The 19,667-nt window shown below is 39.5% G+C and overlaps 1 protein-coding gene across 3 annotated transcripts in view; it reads right to left on the bottom strand.

The window, feature by feature from the left end:
* Window positions 1-590: 590 nt before the first annotated feature.
* The window catches only part of CREG1 (cellular repressor of E1A stimulated genes 1), a 20,211-nt gene continuing 1,134 nt past the window's right edge, over window positions 591-19,667 (bottom strand). Inside the window, exons 2-4 of one of the 3 annotated variants that reach the window (XM_022560098.3) lie at window positions 17,452-17,571; window positions 15,957-16,141; window positions 591-1,938 (exon numbers count right to left, since the gene is read on the bottom strand). In XM_022560098.3, the coding sequence (XP_022415806.1) occupies window positions 1,935-1,938; window positions 15,957-16,141; window positions 17,452-17,571 (309 nt within the window). In that variant the 3' untranslated portion in view covers window positions 591-1,934. Of the gene's footprint in view, window positions 1,939-11,663; window positions 13,048-15,952; window positions 16,142-17,451; window positions 17,572-19,667 lie in introns of those variants that run through there. The other 2 variants (XM_022560097.3, XM_022560099.2) reach the window with 2 other exon arrangements.

Here is a 19,667-nt window from a genome sequence, read left to right as displayed (position 1 = left end):
TGGGTTGCAGGCATCCACGGTGAGGGTGGGCGGGGGGAGGGGTGGTCTTGGAACGTGTCCCTGCATGTAAGTTCTTGTTCTTACTGTACAAGAACTGGCGTCTGCACAAAAAGTGGTCCACAGTGCTCTCTGGTGGTCAATCATAACATAATGGGGACAATCTGCACATTCAATTATGAAGGAATCTGCAGCACCTTCCGTGAAAAAGTGGTTCACTCTACTGGGATAATTGGATCTTACCTGAATACAAATGTTTTTACATGGTACCAAATGATGAAGAGAAAACTCACAGTAACTGGGTAAAGGGAGAAATACAGATAGACACTCTCAACCTAATTCTATCACAAGGTACCTTGGCACCCAAGGCCCTGAGGGAAGATCCTTGACAAAGGCTGCATTTTGGCCAATTCCCAAATTTTAAGACATGATGAGCTGTTTACCAATAGGAAAGAGTCAAATTGTTCATTTTCAGCTCTGAAGCAGCCAGAAGTTGATTATAAAATAAAAACACAAAAGGGTTTCAACAGTGGACAGTGAAAAAACATGTAATAAATATTAACATCTCTATGTAAGAAAATAAATCCAACATATTTCATGAAAAAAATGCTTTTAATTATTAATGCCTTGAATAAGAAACCTACTCTACCCAGTTTAAGATACATCATTTTTCTTAAAGAGAAGCTGTTTGCTCGATTTCAGATAAGTTCATTTTGTAGTCTTCAAACTCATATTCAACTTCCTCTCTTAGCCATTTAAGGATTCAGTTGCTTGACTCCTGACACAGCTCTTTATGAAGGATCTCATACAGTCTTCTGAAATCATGTATATAGGTAATAAAAGCAAACAGTTTTTTCCCTTCTGAAGAAATGTGATTTCTTTTCTAAAAGTCACGTTGTTTTCCCTCTGATGACATGATTTAGGTAGTAACAGCATTAGAAGCCATTTAGAGATTTGAAGCAGTTGAGGAAGGCTTAGTTCATTTTTGAGAGTAGCATTAGAAAAAAAGCTAGAAAGAGTGGTTGGGAGATGGATTTGGGCCCTGGTTTAAACTGGTCTATATCTGCGTTAACTTAACTTAGAAAAGAACACCAGAAACAATTTACACACAAAATCCCCTCCTTTCTTTTCTTTCTTCGCAATCCCATTTTGGGGCAAAAAAAAAAAAAATGTGTGCTTGTATCTCTGTATTTTGAGTGGAGGAAACTAATTATACTGTGTCCACCTAGCTGGGGAAATCAAATTCAGAAAATTTTATGAACTTGCTTGATTAAATCAAATTCAGGAAGTTTTATGAACTTCCTTTGTCCTAGATAATTATCACTTTAGACTTCAAAAGCTTTTTTTAAACTTCTTTAAAAGAAATAGTCTTGCCCTGTGTTGGATCAACAACACCCAGGACTGTCAGACATAAATGGACCATGAGTGGGATGCTCTATTTGTGTTTCATCAGTTTGTTTGTCTTGGCAAGATTTATTCAGGTGCACCTGTAACAGGAGCCAAGCCCTTAATACAGGCTAAGGCAGCAGCCGTGGAGGCATGACACCTCTCCCCAGCACAGTGGTTTTCAGTAATTAAAAACACGTACTTGGGTACTTACAAATGCCAATGGGCAATCTAAAACTGGTACCCACTCCTCTTTAAGGAGCACCATTGGCAAACTATTTGGAATTGATGGAACAAAACTTCTTTGATCATAATGAATGACATGTCTCTATGAAAATGGCTTCAAAATACAAAAATATATATAAATATATCCAGCAATCTCATCTTCCAAGAAATGCAGTAACAATCCATCTCAATTCTGTATGCAAGCAAGGAAAGAAAACTGTCTAATATTCTGGGAAACTTTCCATAAAGAAACATTAAGCGCTTTAAGTCTGCATGAAACTTCCTAAGAAACTTCGCACATGAGGTTAAATTCGCCATATGCTGCTTCACCTAGAGAGGGGAAGAGAAGGGAAGAAAAATTATTTCATTAAACTGAGTTGACAAATCATAAAAGTTAATTCATTCCAGGGAAGGACTAGAGAAACTTCTGATCTGAAAGTTTAAGATCTCAAGTTAATTTCAGCCACTTTAGTGTACTAAAGAATCATCTGGGAGAGGAACCAAGATGGCGGAGTAGAAGAACGTGCTCTCACTCCCTCTTGCGAGAACACCAGAATCACAACTACCTGCCGGACAATCATCGAAAGGAAGACACTGGAACTCACCAAAAAAGATACACATCCAAAGACAAAGGAGAAGCCACAATGAGACGGTAGGAGGGGCGCAATCACAGTAAAATCAAATCCCATAACGGCTGGGTGGGTGACTCACAGACTGGAGAACACTTATACCACAGAAGTCCACCCACTGGAGTGAAGGTTCTGAGCCCCACGTCAGGCTTCCCAACCAGGGGGTCCGGCAATGGGAGGAGGAATTCCTAGAGAATCAGACTGTGAAGCCTAGTGGGAACTGATTGCAGGACTTCGACAGGACTGGGGGAAACAGAGACTCCACTCCTGGAGGGCACACACAAAGTAGTGTGCGCATCGGGACCCAGGGGAAGGAGCAGTGACCACAGGGAAGACTGAACCAGACCTACCAGCTAGTGTTGGAGGGTCTCCTGCCGAGGCGGGGGGTGGGGTGGGGTGGGGGCTGTGGCTCACCATGGGGACAGGGACACTGGCGGCAGTTCTGGGACGTACTCCTTGGTGTGAGCCCTCCCAGAGTCTGCCATTAGCCCCACCAAAGAGCCCAGGTAGGCTCCAGTGTTGGGTTGCCTCAGGCCAAACAACCAACAGGGAGGGAACCCAGCCCCACCCATCAGCAGTCAAATGGATTAAAGTTTTACTGAGCTCTGCCCCCAGAGCAACAGTCAGCTCTACCCAACCACCAGTCCTTCCCATCAGGAAACGTACACAAGCCTCTTAGATAGCCTCATCCACCAGAGGGCAGACAGCAGAAGAAGAACTACAACCCTGCAGCCTGTGGAACAAAAACCACATTCACAGAAAGACAGACAAGATGAAAAGGCAGAGGGCTATGTACCAGACAAAGGAACAAGGTAAAACCCCAGAAAAACAACTAAGTGAAGTGGAGATAGGCAACCTTCCAGAAAAAGAATTCAGAATAATGATAGTGAAGATGATCCAGGACCTCGGAAAAAGAATGGAGGCAAAGATCGAGAAGATGCAAGAAATGTTTAACAAAGACCTATAAGAATTAATGAACAAACAAACAGAGATGAACAATACAATAACTGAAATGAAAACTACACTAGAAGGAATCAATAGCAGAATAACTGAGGCATAAGAATGGATAAGTGACCTGGAAGACAGAATGGTGGAATTCACTGCTGCGGAACAGAATAAAGAAAAAAGAATGAAAAGAAATGAGGACAACCTAAGAGACCTCTGGGACAACATTAAACGCAACAACATTCGCATTATAGGGGTCCCAGAAGGAGAAGAGAGAGAGAAAAGGACCAGAGAAAATATTTGAAGAGATTATAGTCGAAAACTTCCCTAATATGGGAAAGGAAATAGCACCTAAGTCCAGGAAGCACAGCGAGTCCCGTACAGGATAAACCCAAGGAGAAACATGCCGAGACACACAGTGATCAAATTGGCAAAAATTAAAGACAAAGAAAAATTACTGAAAGCAGCAAGGGAAAAAGGAGAAATAACATACAAGGGAACCCCCATAAGGTTAACAGCTGATTTCTCAGCAGAAACTCTACAAGCCAGAAGGGAGTGGCATGATATACTTAAAGTGATGAAACGGAAGAACCTACAACCAAGATTACTCTACCCAGCAAGGATCTCATTCAGATTCGATGGAGAAACCAAAAGCTTTACAGACAAGCAAAAGCTAAGAGAATTCAGCACCACCAAACCAGCTCTACAACAAATGCTAAAGGAACTTCTCCAAGTGGGAAACACACGAGAAGAAAAGGACCTACAAAAACAAACCCAAAACAATTAAGAAAATGGTCACAGAAACATACATATCGATAATTACCTTAAACGTGAATGGATTAAATGCTCCAACCAAAAGACACATGCTTGCTGAATGGATACAAAAACAAGACCCATATATATGCTGTCTACAAGAGACCTACTTCAGACCTAGGGACACATAGAAACTGGAAGTGAGGGGATGGAAAAAGATATTCCATGCCAATGGAAATCAAAAGAAAGCTCATATCAGATAAAATAGACTTTAAAATAAAGAATGTTACAAGAGACAAGGAAGGACACTACATAATGATCAAGGGATCAATCCAAGAAGAAGATATAACAATTATAAATATATATGCACCCAACATAGGAGCACCTCAATACATAAGGCAACTGCTAACAGCTGTAAAAGAGGAAATCGACAGTAACACAATAATAGTGGGGGACTTTAACACCTCACTTACACCAATGGACAGATCATCCAAAATGAAAATAAATAAGGAAACAGAAGCTTTAAATGACACAACAGACCAGATAGATTTAATTCATATTTATAGGACATTACATCCCAAAACAGCAGATTACACTTTCTTCTCGAGTGCGCACGGAACATTCTCCAGGATAGATCACATCTTGGGTCACAAATCAAGCCTCAGTAAATTTAAGAAAACTGAAATCATATCAAGCATCTTTTCTGACCACAACACTATGAGATTAGAAATGAATTACAGGGGAAAAAACGTAAAAAACACAACCACATGAGGGCTAAACAATACATTACTAAATAACCAAGAGTTCACTGAAGAAATCAAAGAGGAAATCAAAAAATACCTAGAGACAAATGACAATGAAAACACAATGATCCAAAACCTACGGGATGCAGCAAAAGCAGTTCTAAGAGGGAAGTTTATAGCTATACAAGCCCACCTCAAGAAACAAGAAAAATCTCAAATAAACAATCTAACCTTACACCTAAAGGAACTAGAGAAAAAAGAACAAACAAAACCCAAAGTTAGCAGAAGGAAAGAAATCATCAAGATCAGAGCAGAAATAAATGAAATAGAAACAAAGAAAACAATAGCAAAGATCAATAAAACTAAAAGCTGGTTCTTTGAAAAGATAAACAAAATTGATAAACCATTAGCCAGACTCACCAAGAAAAAGAGGGAGAGGACTCAAATCAATAAAATTAGAAATGAAAAAGGAGAAGTTACAACAGACATTGCAGAAATACAAAGAATCCTAAGAGACTACTACAAGCAACTCTATGACAATAAAATGGACAACCTGGAAGAAATGGACAAATTCTTAGAAAGGTATAACCTTCCAAGACTGAATCAGGAAGAAACAGAAAATATGAACAGACCAATCACAAGTAATGAAATTGAAACTGTGATTAAAAATCTTCCACCAAACAAAAGCCCAGGACCAGATGGCTTCACAGGTGAATTGTATAAAACATTTAGAGAAGAGTTAACACCCATCCTTTTCAAACTCTTCCAAAAAATTGCAGAGGAAGGAACACTCCAAAAACTCATTCTATGAGGCCACCATCACCCTGCTAGCAAAACCAGACAAAGATACTACAAAAGAAGAAAATTACAGACCAATATCACTGATGAATATAGATGCAAAAATCCTCACCAAATACTAGCAAACAGAATCCAACAACACATTAAAAGGATCATACACCATGATCAAGCAGGATTTATCTCAGGGATGCAAGGATTCTCCAATATACGCAAAGCAATCAATGTGATACATCATATTAACAAACAGAAGGGAAAAAAACATATGATCATCTCAATAGATGCAGAAAAAGCTTTTGACAAAATTCAACACCCATTTATGATAAAAACTCTCCAGAAAGTGGGCAGAGAGGGAATCTACCTCAACATAATAAAGGCCATATATGACAAACCCACAGCAAACATCATTCTCAATGGTGAAAAACTGAGAGCATTTCCTCTAAGATCAGGAATGAGACAAGGATGTCCACTCTCACCACTATTATTCAACATAGTTTTGGAGGTCCTAGCCATGGCAATCAGAGAAGAAAAAGAAATAAAAGGAATACAAATTGGAAAAGAAGTAAAACTGTCATTGTTTGCAGAAGACATGATACTATACATAGAGAATCCTAAAGATGCCACCAGAAAACTACTAGAGCTAATCAATGAATTTGGTAAAGTTGCAGGATACAAAACTAATGCACAGAAATCTCTTGCATTCCTATACACTAATGATGAAAAATCTGAAAGAGAAATTATGGAAACACTCCCATTTACCATTGCAACAAAAAGAATAAAATACCTAGGAATAAACCTACCTAGGGAGACAAAAGACCTGTATGCAGAAAATTATAAGACACTGATGAAAGAAATTAAAGATGATACCAACAGATGGACAGATATAACATGTTCTTGGATTGGAAGAATCAATATTGTGAAAATGACTATACTACCCAAAGCAATCTACAGATTCAATGCAATCCCTATCAAATTACCAATGGCATTTTTTACGGAACTAGAACAAATCATCTTTAAATTTGTATGGAGACACAAAAGACCCTGAATAGCTAAAGCAGTCTTGAGGGAAAAAAACGGAGCTGGAGGAATCAGACTCCCTGACTTCAGACTATACTACAAAGCTACTGTGATCAAGACAATATGGTACTGGCACAAAAACAGAAACATAGATCAATGGAACAACATAGAAAGCCCAGAGATAAACCCACGCATATATGGTTGCCTTATTTTTGATAAAGGAGGCAAAGATATACAATGGAGAAAGGACCGTCTCTTCAATAAGTGGTGCTGGGAAAACTGGACAGCTACATGTAAAAGAATGAAATCAGAACACTCCCTAACACCATACACAAAAATAAACTCAAAATGGATTCGAGACCTAAATTAAGACCGGACAGTATAAAACTCTTACAGGAAAACATTGGAAGAACACTCTTTGACATAAATCACAGCAAGATCCTTTTTGATCCACCTCCTAGAGTAATGGAAATAAAAACAAAAATAAACAAATGGGACCTAATGAAACTTCAATGCTTTTGCACAGCAAAGGAAACCATAAACAAGACGAAAAGACAACCCTCAGAATGGGAGAAAATATTTGCAAATGAATGAACGGACAAAGGATTAATCTCCAAAATATATAAACAGCTCATGCAGCTCAATATTAAAGAAGGAGGCCACCCAATCCAGAAATGGGCAGAGGACCTGGGTGGACATTTCTCCAAAGAAGACATAGAGATGGCCAAGAAGCACATGAAGGGTTGCTTAACATCACTGATTATTACAGAAATGCAGAACAAGGCCACAATGAGGTATCACCTCACACCAGTTGGAATGGGCATCATCAGAAAATCCACAAACAACGGGTGCTGGAGAGGGTGTGGAGAGAAGGGAGCCCTCTTGCACTGTTGGTGGGAATGTGGATTGGTGTGGCCACTGTGGAGAACAGTGTGGAGGTTCCTTAAAAGACTAGAAATAGAATTACCATATGATCCAGCAATCCCACTACTGAGCATATGCCCAGAGAAGGTCATAATTCGAGAAGACACATGCACCCCAATGTTCACTGCAGCACTATTTGCAATGGCCAGGTCATGGAAGCAACCTAAATGCCCATCGACAGACGAGTGGATAAAGAAGATGTGGTACATATATAAAATGGAATATTACTCAGCCACAAAAAGGAACAAGACTGAGTCATTTGTTGAGACATGGATGGATCTAAAGACTGTCATACAGAGTGAAGTAAGTCAGAAAGAGAAAAATATCATATATGAACGCATGTATGTGGAACCTAGAAAAATGGTATAGATGAACCGGTTTGCAGGGCAGAAGTTGAGACACAGATGTAGAGAACAAATGTATGGACACCAAGGGGGGAAAACCGCGGTGGGGTAGGGATGGTGGTGTGCTGAATTGGGCGATTGGGATTGACATGTATACACTGATGTGTATAAAATCGATGACTAATAAGAACCTGCAGTATAAAAAAACAAACAAAGAAACAACTAATACTAAACTTTCTTTGGGTTATTTGTACGGAAATATGTTAATATAAATGTTTCAGACATTACATGAAATTTCTAAAAAGCTTATATGTTCTGGTATAATGTTATAAGTCATAATTCTGGTAATTACTTTAAAATGTATATCTCAGAAATAACTAAATTTCCTTGTCAATTGCATTATTATGAACTTTCATCAAATCTTTAACGTGGTCATTTTTAAGTCTTTGTCATTTACAGACAGTTCTGGGTGTACTCTGATGCTTTTGCAGAAATGTTCCTATACAAGGGTTTCATCTTCAAGGAATTCATGGAAAAGACTCTGACAGGTACAGGTTTCTGGTAACTGACTACACTGCTGAACTGAATGAATAAGCATTTTCAGAACTCTAATGGAAAACTGATGAATTCATAAAAGTGCTAACAAAAGATCAAGATAAAAAAAAATAATTACATGGGACTGAGTGAACTGATGAGGATGATTATAATTTTTGTGACTTTCTGTTTGAATAAAAAAAAAAATCCCACAAGGACTCAGAGGCAAAAAATATACAAATCAATTTTCACTGCAAAGTAAAGGAGCTGTTACAGTGGAGGATTCCTGGACTGAATGTCAATATTATGACATAGTGTGAGTGTGTTTCGTGTTTGGTAATTGCAATCATTGTTGCTTTTGTTGTGGTCATCCATTTACAATGCTCAGTGTCAGTTTATTTATCTCTTGTAAAAATAAAATACAGCGTGTGTTTGTGTGAACAACAAAAAAAAAAGATGAGAAACTGAGGCTTGAAGTCACAGAGCAATTAGTTCATACAGTTAGGACTGTAGCTTATTGATCTCTGACTCCAAAGCTCAGGCACTTTTGACTAAGCCATACTAGCTCTACATTCCATTCTCAAAATATCTTCCATTTATGTAGATCATGTAACATGTTCACACCACATACAGGCGACTGTGTGTATACACATTACATCAGTGTTCTTCTTTCCTTAAGCATGGCCTTCTCTCTCATCACATTCTGATGAGGAGGCATCCTTTGGAAGATGTGGTCTATAATGGCTAGACTGCAGCTTGCAGCTGAAGCCAAGTGAGGTGTCAGCTGTGTGTCGGCAGAGCTTATGCCCCATACAACATACACCAATTTATGCTGCCCTAGAGATAATAACAGGCAGACTACAGAAATAAGTAGCTATCTTCCTCTCATTATGTGTTGTGGGTGGATAAACCGTAAACAATATTTCCTTCACTTGAAAGTTGTAAATGCAACAGATGGGGAAATTTCTGTTAATAGAGTATTAGAAACCTTACGTATCTCTATTTTGTTTGTAAATACAATCTTGTTCTGAATCACAGTGATTTTCTGCCAGTCTGGGTGTGGTGGACATTACTAGGCCTCCTCAGTATCCATGTCCTCTCCATTTCCAGACACACAGAGACCATACTTCCCAGGCCCCGCATGCATTAGGAAGGGCCACGGTACTCGTCTGGCCAATGAGCTGTAAGCAGAAGCAGTGCGTGTGTGGCTTCTAGAACAAAGTAACTTAGTTCCAGATGGGTAAGCTTTCAGAACTTTTTTCTTGCAACAGCCATTGTGGAAGCCTGTGTTAACATGGAGGTTCCACAGGGTCCACAGAGACCAGACTGCGGAGCCACCAATACACAGAGGATAATTGTCCTGGAGAATTGCGCAAATCCATGGCAGAATTTGCATAAATAAAAATAAACCTTTGACTTTTGTTTTCCTAAGCCACTGAAATTTAAACGTCATCTCTTAACAACGTAAGAGACATAACTTGGACCCTCCTGACTAACGCTGTGGGTGAGGTCATTTCACTGATACCATAAAATAGCATACACATCCTTCTGTTCTAATCCAAAGTAATATATGCATTTTAATCTCATACTCAACGTCTTCTACAAACTGGCCCAAACCTACCTTCCGAAATTACCTTCTACCATCCTCCAAGTGAAACTAAACACCATTCTTTGACCCCATCTCACAATTCCTTGCTCTTTTTTTTCTATGTCATTCCCTTGCCTAGCATACTGTCTCTTCCTTTCACACATATCAAATTGCTATCTTTAAAAGGCCCAACTCATATGCTAACTCTTCCAATGAAACCTTCCCTAATCCCACTATGCTGAAGTGATTTCTCCTTCCTTCAGATTTTCATATTTCTTGCTGCTCCTTCTAACTGTATATTTTGTATTATGCTTATTTTACACGTAACATTAGTTTCAGGTGCACAGCATAAAGATTTGAAATATGTATGTATAGTAAAATGATTACCCCAGGCTACTTAATTTCTATCACTGCACATAGTTACGTTTTTTTTCTTGTGATGAGAACTTTTAAGATCTACTCTCTTAGCAACTTTCAAACATACAACACAGTATTATTAACTATAGTCACCATTCTGTACATTACATCCTCATGACTTATTTTATAACTGGAAGTTTGTACTTTTTGACCCCCTTCACCCATTTCACCCACCCCCGCCCACCTCCCACCTCTGGCAACCACCAATCTGTTCTCTGTATCTATGAGTTCAGGGTTTGGGGTTTTTTCAAATTTTTTATTTCTATTTTTAGATTCCACAAATAAGTGAGATCATACAGGACTTGTCTTTCTTCATCTGATTTTTTTCACTTAACGTAATGCCCTCAAGGTCCAGCCATGTTGTAGCAAATGGCAAGATTCCCTTCTTTTTTATGACTGACTAATATTCATACATATGTCAGATCCTTTGCCTGTTTTTTAATTGAATTAACTATATTTTTATTGTTGAATTATATACTGTAAGGTTTTAATGTGTCTTGCCAGAACTTTTTTTCTATTACTAGAGTATGTTATTTTTACTATATGTTTTTAAATGGCATTTATGACACATACAATTTTGTAACTTGCTTTTTAAACTTAATATATTGTGATCATCTTTACATGTCTATGTCTAATTACATCACTTCCAATGACTGCTTTATGGTTCATTATATGAATGTTCCATAATCTAAAATTTAATGCTTTTTTTTTAACATCTTTATTGGAGTATAAAATCTAATACTTTAAATTAAAGTCCATGGGACTTTCCTGGTGGTCCAGTGGCTAAGATTCTGTGCTCCCAATGCAGGGGGCCCGGATTCTATCCCTAGTCAGGGAACTAGATCACACATGCTGCAACTAAGAGTTAGCATGCCACAACTAAAGATCCCACATGCTACAACAAAGATCGTGCACATAGCAACTAAAGATCCCACATGCCACAACTAAGACGCAGCGCAGCCAAATAAATAAATAAATAAATATTTTTTAAAAAAAAAAAGTTTAGGGATTCCTTGGTGGCACAGTGGTTAAGAATCTGCCTGCCAATGCAGGGGACGGGGGTTCGAGCCCTGGTCTGGGAAGATTCCACATGCCGCAGAGCAACAAAGCCCGTGTGCCACAACTACTGAGCCTGTGCTCTAGAGCCTGCAAGCCACAACTACTGAAACTGCAAGCCACAACTACTGAGCCCAAGCACCACAACTACTGAAGCCCACATGCCTAGAGCCTGTGCTCTGCAATAAGAGAAGCCACTGCAATGAGAAGCCCACACACTGCAATGAAGAGTAGCCCCGCTCACCGCAACGACAGAAAGCCCGCACAGCAACAGACCCAGCACAGCCAAGAAAAAAAAAAAAAAAAAAGATTTAGATTTAAATACAGGATTTATTTAAAAGGAAAAGAAAAACATGCCACGCTGCATCTATATTTTTGAACACTTATACAATCACTTCTTTTTTTAATTGAGGTATAATTGACATATAACATATTAGTTTCAGGTGTACAACATAATGATTCCACGTTTGTATACACTGAGAAATGATCATCGGGAGTCTAGTTAACATCCATCATCACACAGAGTTACAAAATTTTTTTTCTTGCGATGAGAACTTTTAAGATCTATTTACTCAGTAACCGTCAAATCTGCAGTATGGTATTATAAACTATAGTCACCACGCTGTATACTATATTCCCATGACTTGTTTATTTTATAACAGGACGTTTGTACCTTTTGACCTCCTTAACCTGTTTCACCCACCCCACCCCACCCCGCCTCTGGTAGCCACCAATCTGTTCTCTGTACCTATGAGTTTGCTTTGCTTTGGTTTTTTGTTGGTTTGCTTATTTGTTGTTTAGATTCCACATATAATACGGTATTTTTTTCTGTCTGACTTTTTCAATTAGCATAATGCACTCAAAGTACATCCATTTTGTTACAAATGACAAGATTTCCTTCTTTTATATGGCTGAATAATATTCCTATATCTATATAGAGAGATACAGCAATCACATTTTCTTTTTCTATCCATCCATCAATGGACACAGGTTGTTTCCCTGTCTTGGCTATTGCGAATGATGCTGCAATGAACATGGGGTGCATACAGCTTTTCAAATTAGGGTTTTCATTTTCTTCAGATAAATATCCAGAAATGGAATTGCTGGAAACATATGTTAGTTCTGTTCTTAAGTTTTTGAGGAATCTCCATGCTGTTTTCCATGGTGGCTGCGCCAATTTGCATTCCCATTAACAGTGCATAGGGGTTCCCCGTTCTCCACATCCTCACCAATACTTGTTATTTCTAGTCTTTTTGATAACAGCCATTCTAACACATGTGAGGTGATATCTCATTAAGGTTCTGACTTGCATCTTCCTGATGATCGGTGATGCTGAGCATCTTTTCACGTACCTGGCCATGTATGTCTTCTTGGAGAAACGTCTAATCGGATCCTCTGCCCATTTGTAATTGGATTGTTTGTTTTATTTGCTATTGAGTTGTATGAATTCTTTATATATTTTGGATATTAACCCCTTATCAAATATATGATTTGCAATTAAAAAAAAAGAATCATCTGAGTTTGCTAAAATGCAGATTCCTGAGTTCTGGTTTAGAGTCAGGCCTAGCTAGGAATCTTCATCTCGGCCATCACTCCTCCTCTCCAAGTATGATGCTGACACACTTAGCAAACGCTGCCGGGATGAAACATTCATCAGCAGCTGTGGCTGCTGTGATCATCTCATTCAAGAATATCTGAAGGTTTAAAAGACAAAAACAGTCGAGAACAGAAGGGGTCCTGAACATTAGGGCAAAAGAGCGGCAATCAGCCAGCATCCAGCCGGGGACGTGACCTTGACCCATTTTCCTGTTGCGGCCCCGACCACTGCCATCAGGAAATCCAGCTCCAGATAAGGCAGAGCGGGCAGGCTTGTAGGCTGTGACCTCTCATTACCTCTGTCTTTGCCAGGGAACACGTGGGCAGCCCAGAGGCCTGCTGCTCATACTTAACAGAGAGAGGAAGCAATTGCTGGTACTTATGAGAACTGCTTACTCAAGCATGAGCGCAAATACTTTGGGTGAACATCAACCTTCCATTCAATATGAGTCCAGCAAGGCAAGGACTATTGTATACTCTCTTGGGCTACTGAACAGTTCTGATGGCAAACCTGGTGGGTGGGATGGTGGGGCACCCACTCCTGGACTCTGAAATGGAGTCAGAGGCACCTGTTTGGGAAGGTCACCTTCAAGTCACTGCCCATTCCTAGGATTCTGGAGTCCTGTCTCAGGATGGGTCACACCCTGGGCTAGTCTTCTGTCCTCCTCTCAGAAGGACAGGAGAGAGTGCTCCCTTTTAACTCTGAGCTGCAGAAAAGGCCCACTCGTCTGTGTCAATTAAGTGGGAACCTCAAATTTATCTATTTTACTCACTTATTCAGCATGGAGACTTATGGGAAAACCCAGTTTTATTTTGTTATTAAAGCAAGCATTGCCCTCAGGCATATTATTTATACAAAGATAACTGTACTTCAGAGATTGTTATGTCCTGTAAAAGTGAACTTTAACCTCAAAGAGCAGGCCTATTATCTTACTGGCCTTCCTCCTTGATAATTTGTTGCCCTGCCATAATGTTGTAATTGCTACCTCTGTCTTCCTATAAAGTAAGATGGCTTTTCGTGTCCAGGAGACAATCACTGGCCCAGGTCTCTTCTCCTGCATGCATGGCAGCGGAATAAACACCATGACTGTTAGATTCTTTATTCAAACAAGGAAGTTGAGAATCTTTGTCTCAAATGATCAGCCTGACAAGTAGCCAGTATTTATTAAACACCTGCTCTGTGCCATGTACTGTCCTAGGTCCAGTTTGGAATGAAAAACCAAAACTAAAACCTGAGCTTTGCTGTGAAGAGACTTACAGTCATGGTGGAAAGTCAATAGTTCACCACAGAACTGTTGTACAATAGAATAAGACAGAATAAATGAATACTGCGAATTTAAACCCAAACCTGAACTGCAACCTACAGGTCTAGCTTAGCATGTCACCCTAATCTCCACAAACAGCAGTCAGTCTGTTACAAGTAGAAAGTGTTTAAATTACACTGGAATTGAAGCCTGGCCAGCTGCCAGTAAGGTAACCAGAGGGGAAGCAAAACATCTTGGTTAGAAGCAAGTTGAGGGCTGTGGAGCTAGAATGCTGGGGTTTGCATCCCAGCACCATTGCTTACTGGCTGTAAGGCTTTAGGCCAGTTTCTTTCTTTTCTGCGCATCAGCTCTCTATCTCATAAATGAAGAAAAACACTACCTAACTCATAGGATTGCAGTGAGAGTTCAGTGAGTTCAGACATGTAAAGCTGCCAGTACAGCACCAGCCAGCAATGCTCAACAAACGCTACTGCTACTGTTATTGTCATCACCATCCGCTAGACCTTGAGGCTGCCAGACATGCCACAGTGACCTGTGTCGCCTGGGAAAAGTATCAGTCCCTTGTATGCCTTCATTTGTTTTGGGGGGGGTTGTTTTGTTTTGTTTGCTTGTTTGTTTTTGGTCATGCCTCGCAGCTTGCAGGATCTTAGTTCCCCAACTGGGGAACTAAGTGCGAAGTTCTAACCTCTGGACCACCAGGGAAGTTCCTGTATTCCTTCATTTGAACCCTGACCTAATTTCAAAGAATCTGATCAGACCCTTCTTTCCTGTCCCTTTCCCATCTTCAGGTTATGTTCTTTTCGTTCATTCTCTCCCATGACTCCTTCCCTCTAAGTATCCACTTCCTGGTGGGATACACCACACACCTCCACAGGTGCTCACAGGACTCGGGGTTGAGGGGACAGGGGTCACGTGCTCGGACTCGATGTGGATCCTTCATGGTCTGGAAGCACCCAGGTCTGATTCTCATGAGAAAATGCCATCACGGGTCAGAACTGGGCTCCACCCAGGGCCCCAGAAGCATAGCCTTAAAATAGGGTCTCAGGAATTCCCTGGCAGTCCAGTGGTTAGGACTCCACGCGTTAAGTGCCACGGCCCAGGTTCAATCCCTGGTCAGGGAACTAAGATCCTTCAAGCCATGGGGTGCAGACAAAAAAAAGAAAAAATAATAGAATCTCCACCTGGTGTCCTAGTTTGTAGATAGAGTTCAGGGGGTTTGTGATGGGAAAAAACTGGGATGGAAAAAGTTTTCATTTTCATTAAGCTCTAACTGAAATGTATCATTCTTTTCAATGATGAATGTAGGCAATAAACCACAGTGGTGACAGTGTATCTGTGACGGCCAGCAACAGAAATATAGAAATTGCAGATACTCTCACATCATGGTAGAGTTGCTGCAGATGTCTTAATATATTCAGTTCTCACTACTCTGAAAGTGCAGAAAAGTTATGGATGCGCTAGACCTTATTATTTAACGTATTCATTAAAAAGCCAACATATTACTACACCACGCATTTTATAAAATATTTTTATAAAGGTATTTCAATATAGTTGATTTCTTTTGTAATCCTGTGTACTTCATGCATTTAAAAAATATTATTCCTAGGGGAGTTGTAGGCCTTACCAGCTTGCCAAAGGGATCCATGGTACATGAAATGGTTAAGACCCCCTTGCTTTAGAAGGTTGAGGACCTTCTAAAAGGGCTGTAATATTAGAAAGATGAAAGACATGTAAATACTTACTGAAATGTGGCATTATAATATTCTTCAGGCGTCACTATTTTTGGTCCACCAAAGTAGTCCAGGACCCAGATATTGGTTATATTCAACTTAGCGAAGAACCAATTATGGCTGGATGGCCAGGTTTTCATCTCAGGGTGTCGAATGAATAATGAATTCCTTGCAACATCCATTTCTGCTTCACTCACCTAAAAGACACACGTAAAATAAACCTACTCATAGCAGTGACATTTTGTTTTCTTGGCTGTTAAGAATGTGTGATTCTAGCATTCCACAAATCCTAAAGAGTTTATTTAGTTATAAATTCTAATTTTTTAATTTTTATTTTTAAAATTAACGATCTATAATTGACATATAACATTGTATTAGTTTTAGGTGTACAACATAATGTTTGATATGTGCATACATTGCAAAATAATCACCACAAGTTTAGTTAACATCCATCACCACACATAGACACAATTTTTTTCTCATCTTTTTTCTTTTTCTTTTTTTTTCCCTCGTGCTGAGAACATTTAAAATCTACTATAAATTCTGATCTTAAGGAATCAAGAGGAAGTAAAGGAAATTTGAAGAAATGCAGAGAACAATGGAGATTTCAAATGTTGGTGATAACACATACCATAATAAAGTGGGAAACCATCATGAGTACCAATTTTCACTGCTAAATAGCAATTTTGAGCTATCAGAGTAATTGGCACAAAGTGCTATAATAAAATGCTACTGGTGGTTATGCTATGTAACATTAGCACTTTTATCCCATTACATGCACACGTTAAACACGTAGATGAGGGTACACAAAGGATAAAAGTCTTTAGAAGAAGCACAATGGAACTCAAGAGTATCTGCTGCCCCTTTCTCTTGCCAGTGAAGGACACTCAACTCTAGAGATGCATCCACATAGAATTTTGAGACCACAGATAAAACTTATATGAGGTATTCATGATTGACAAGGTCAAGAAGGTGGTCTGCTGCTTGGCGATCAGATCAGTTCCCATGACACCTCGCCCTTTGCCCTTCCCACGATTTTATTTAACCTCTGCCCTCTAGCACTGACCCCAAACTGTCTAAATTCATTTCTAGTATTTAATAATGGGTACTCCCCTTTTAACCTACTAAATCCACTCTCTGCTCTAAGCCACTGTTAAAATATGGAAACAAGGAACCCAAACGTGGGAAATATTGTACAACGTACAACATGGTCAGGAGTAGAAACTTTGGCTGAGCAGGTGTTCCTCATATACGCGCTTAATAGCTGTTATATCTGTTCGGCTTCAAAAGATAGTTCATTTTCTTCATAAATATCTTATTGAACACCTATGTGAAAGCAACTGACTAAAACCGTTAGCTTTCATGAAATTACATACTAGAATATAGTCTAATTCTGTATCTCAACCACAAATCAATTTTATTTTATTCTAAGATATCTCTTCCTTCATTGTTAATAACATGATGCTCTTCTAAAACAAGTATCTGTTCTTGTGGGATAACTATTTACCTTGATAACAGTTCCTGATAGTATTGTGTGAGCACAGAGGGGACTTTGGGGATCAAATCCGTATTTCCTGCAGAAACTAGTCTCTGCCAAAGACATGGTCAGCGTAGCATATGGATTCTCCTGTAGAGAGAAAATGAAGACCTCATGTGAAATACTGTCTCTGGAGAGGTAATCGATTTCACAAGTTGCATACCGTCCCCAGAGCTTGACCATTCTTCCATGAAAAAATGAATTGGAAAATACCGCCTTCCACTTGGGAAAATTACTACTTGGATAGAGACTGATCTTTACCCTCTCTCCAAAAAAGGTGTGTTGGAGGTTGTTTCATATTTAAAATTAATTGACTTGGTAAGAATTATTTTAACGCTTTTTTTCTCTTAAACTCTTAATTTGTCCCATATTCACCAGAGGAATTATAATTACAGTACCACCCAAATACAAGGTTGATCTCTAGTCTTCACTGAAAGAACTAAAGGATTAGACTAATGTGAAACTAGTGCATAAAAATACCACAGTGGCTCAACTAGCTAATTGTACAACTTAAGCAAGAAAGTAGCTGAATCATGCTTCTTGGTTATCTTGTGCTAGCAGAAACTGTCATGTGATTTCAAAATTGGAGAACCTGCTCATTCCTGTTCTAGCAATAGGAGAATTCTTAGATCAAAAATGTGATGCAAGCAAAATTTCTAACTCTTTCTTATTCAGAAATCAGCTTCATAAAAGGCATTGTTGACAGATTACAGTAAAATTCACATGCTGTATTTAGTGTTTTAAACCCCAAGTGTCTTGTGTGGGGAATTGTGCCACCTCACAGTGACCCATCAAAACAGTGAGTCATAAAGAGATCTCTTTGGAATCATTAGGCCAAGTATTTGCTGTCGACAAACTATTAGGTAAGGCACTATAGGAGACCAAAAATAGGGGAGGGGGAGACTCAGATAAGGTCTTTCCCTTCTCTGTAAGTTTATAATCTGGTTGAAAAGTCAGATGTAAATAAAATTTTTAAAATGTAGCACAAAGACATAGAAGAGGTCAAAAAGCAGCACATAACTAATTGCCAAGTGAATGGTACAGTTAAGTGTATTTGAAGTTCAGAGTAAGATGTCAGCACTGCCTGGAGTGATATGGAAACACTAGAAAGCCTTAAAAGATAGTCAAATCAGCACAAAAGTGGGAAGACGTATTAAAGGTAAAGGGAATGGTAACTGCAAAAACACAGAACTGGGAAAGTGTAAGACACAACTGGGAGTAGTGAAAACCCAATTTGCTTGAAAGAAAGGTTTTCTGAGGGAAGGGGGTTGGGGACAAGGTGTGGGGAGGTCAGGGGCTGGGGGTAGTAAGGGTGGTTCACCTCCAAGCTAAGGAGCCAAGATTGTATTTTATAGGCTGGCATCTGTCAGGGCTTTCCAAGAACCACTTAACTGGAGAGCTTGTTAAAATGCTGATTTCTGGGCTCCATTCCCAGCCCAGGTATCTGCATTTTTAACAAACACCCAGGTGAATCCTATGCAGCTCTAGGCAGCCAGATGTTGTTAAAGCTTTCTGGGCAGACGGCAATGCTGAGTGGTATTTTGTTCATCTAAATCTGGTGGGTAGGGTACACAAGAGCAGACAGGAAGAAGACAGAGGTCAGAAGGAGGGGAAAAGTAGAAAGCAGAAACCAGCTTTGACTGGTTAATTGATGGCATCAGAGTCAGACTAATTCTGATGTGGCCATGCCTTTTCACTGCAATCACGAACCTGAAAACCTGGGCAAGTGCCTCACCACTGTCTTTTTCTAGAGATGTCAAAGACCTGAGCTCAAGTTCCACCTGACAGCCATTAGCTGACTAGTCACAAGTGAGTCTCTGCACCTTTGAGTTTGAGTTTCCACATTTCCTAAAATGAGGAAGATAGTATCAGCAAAAGTTTAAATATATTCATGTATAGCAGTGGTTCTCACTGCCCTCCCCCAATATTAGAAGCATCAGGGAGGGATTTGGGGTGTTTTGGTTTTTTTTTTATAAAATGTGTTTTTAGTAAAAGGTTTTGGAATTGCCTTTTTAAAAGTCTTCCCAGGTGACTGTATTTGCAGCCAAGTTTGAACAGCACTGGTGGGAGTGGAATGAGCTTGCTCTGAGCAAATGTCTAAGGGAGTGGAGTAGAGTGGGCTGGGAATAAGCAAATGGTGAATGGGGGTGTATGTGTCTTGGCTAAGGAGGCAGCTGCTTCTGGTT

The sequence above is a fragment of the Delphinapterus leucas genome, chromosome 1 (genome assembly GCF_059928025.1).
Source record: "Delphinapterus leucas isolate spDelLeu-1000000601 "Yukka" chromosome 1, BTC_Dleu_Yukka2, whole genome shotgun sequence".
Lineage (NCBI taxonomy): Eukaryota > Metazoa > Chordata > Mammalia > Artiodactyla > Monodontidae > Delphinapterus > Delphinapterus leucas.
Note: the sequence above shows the minus strand (reverse complement) of the source record. Positions and strands in the feature narration are given on the sequence as shown.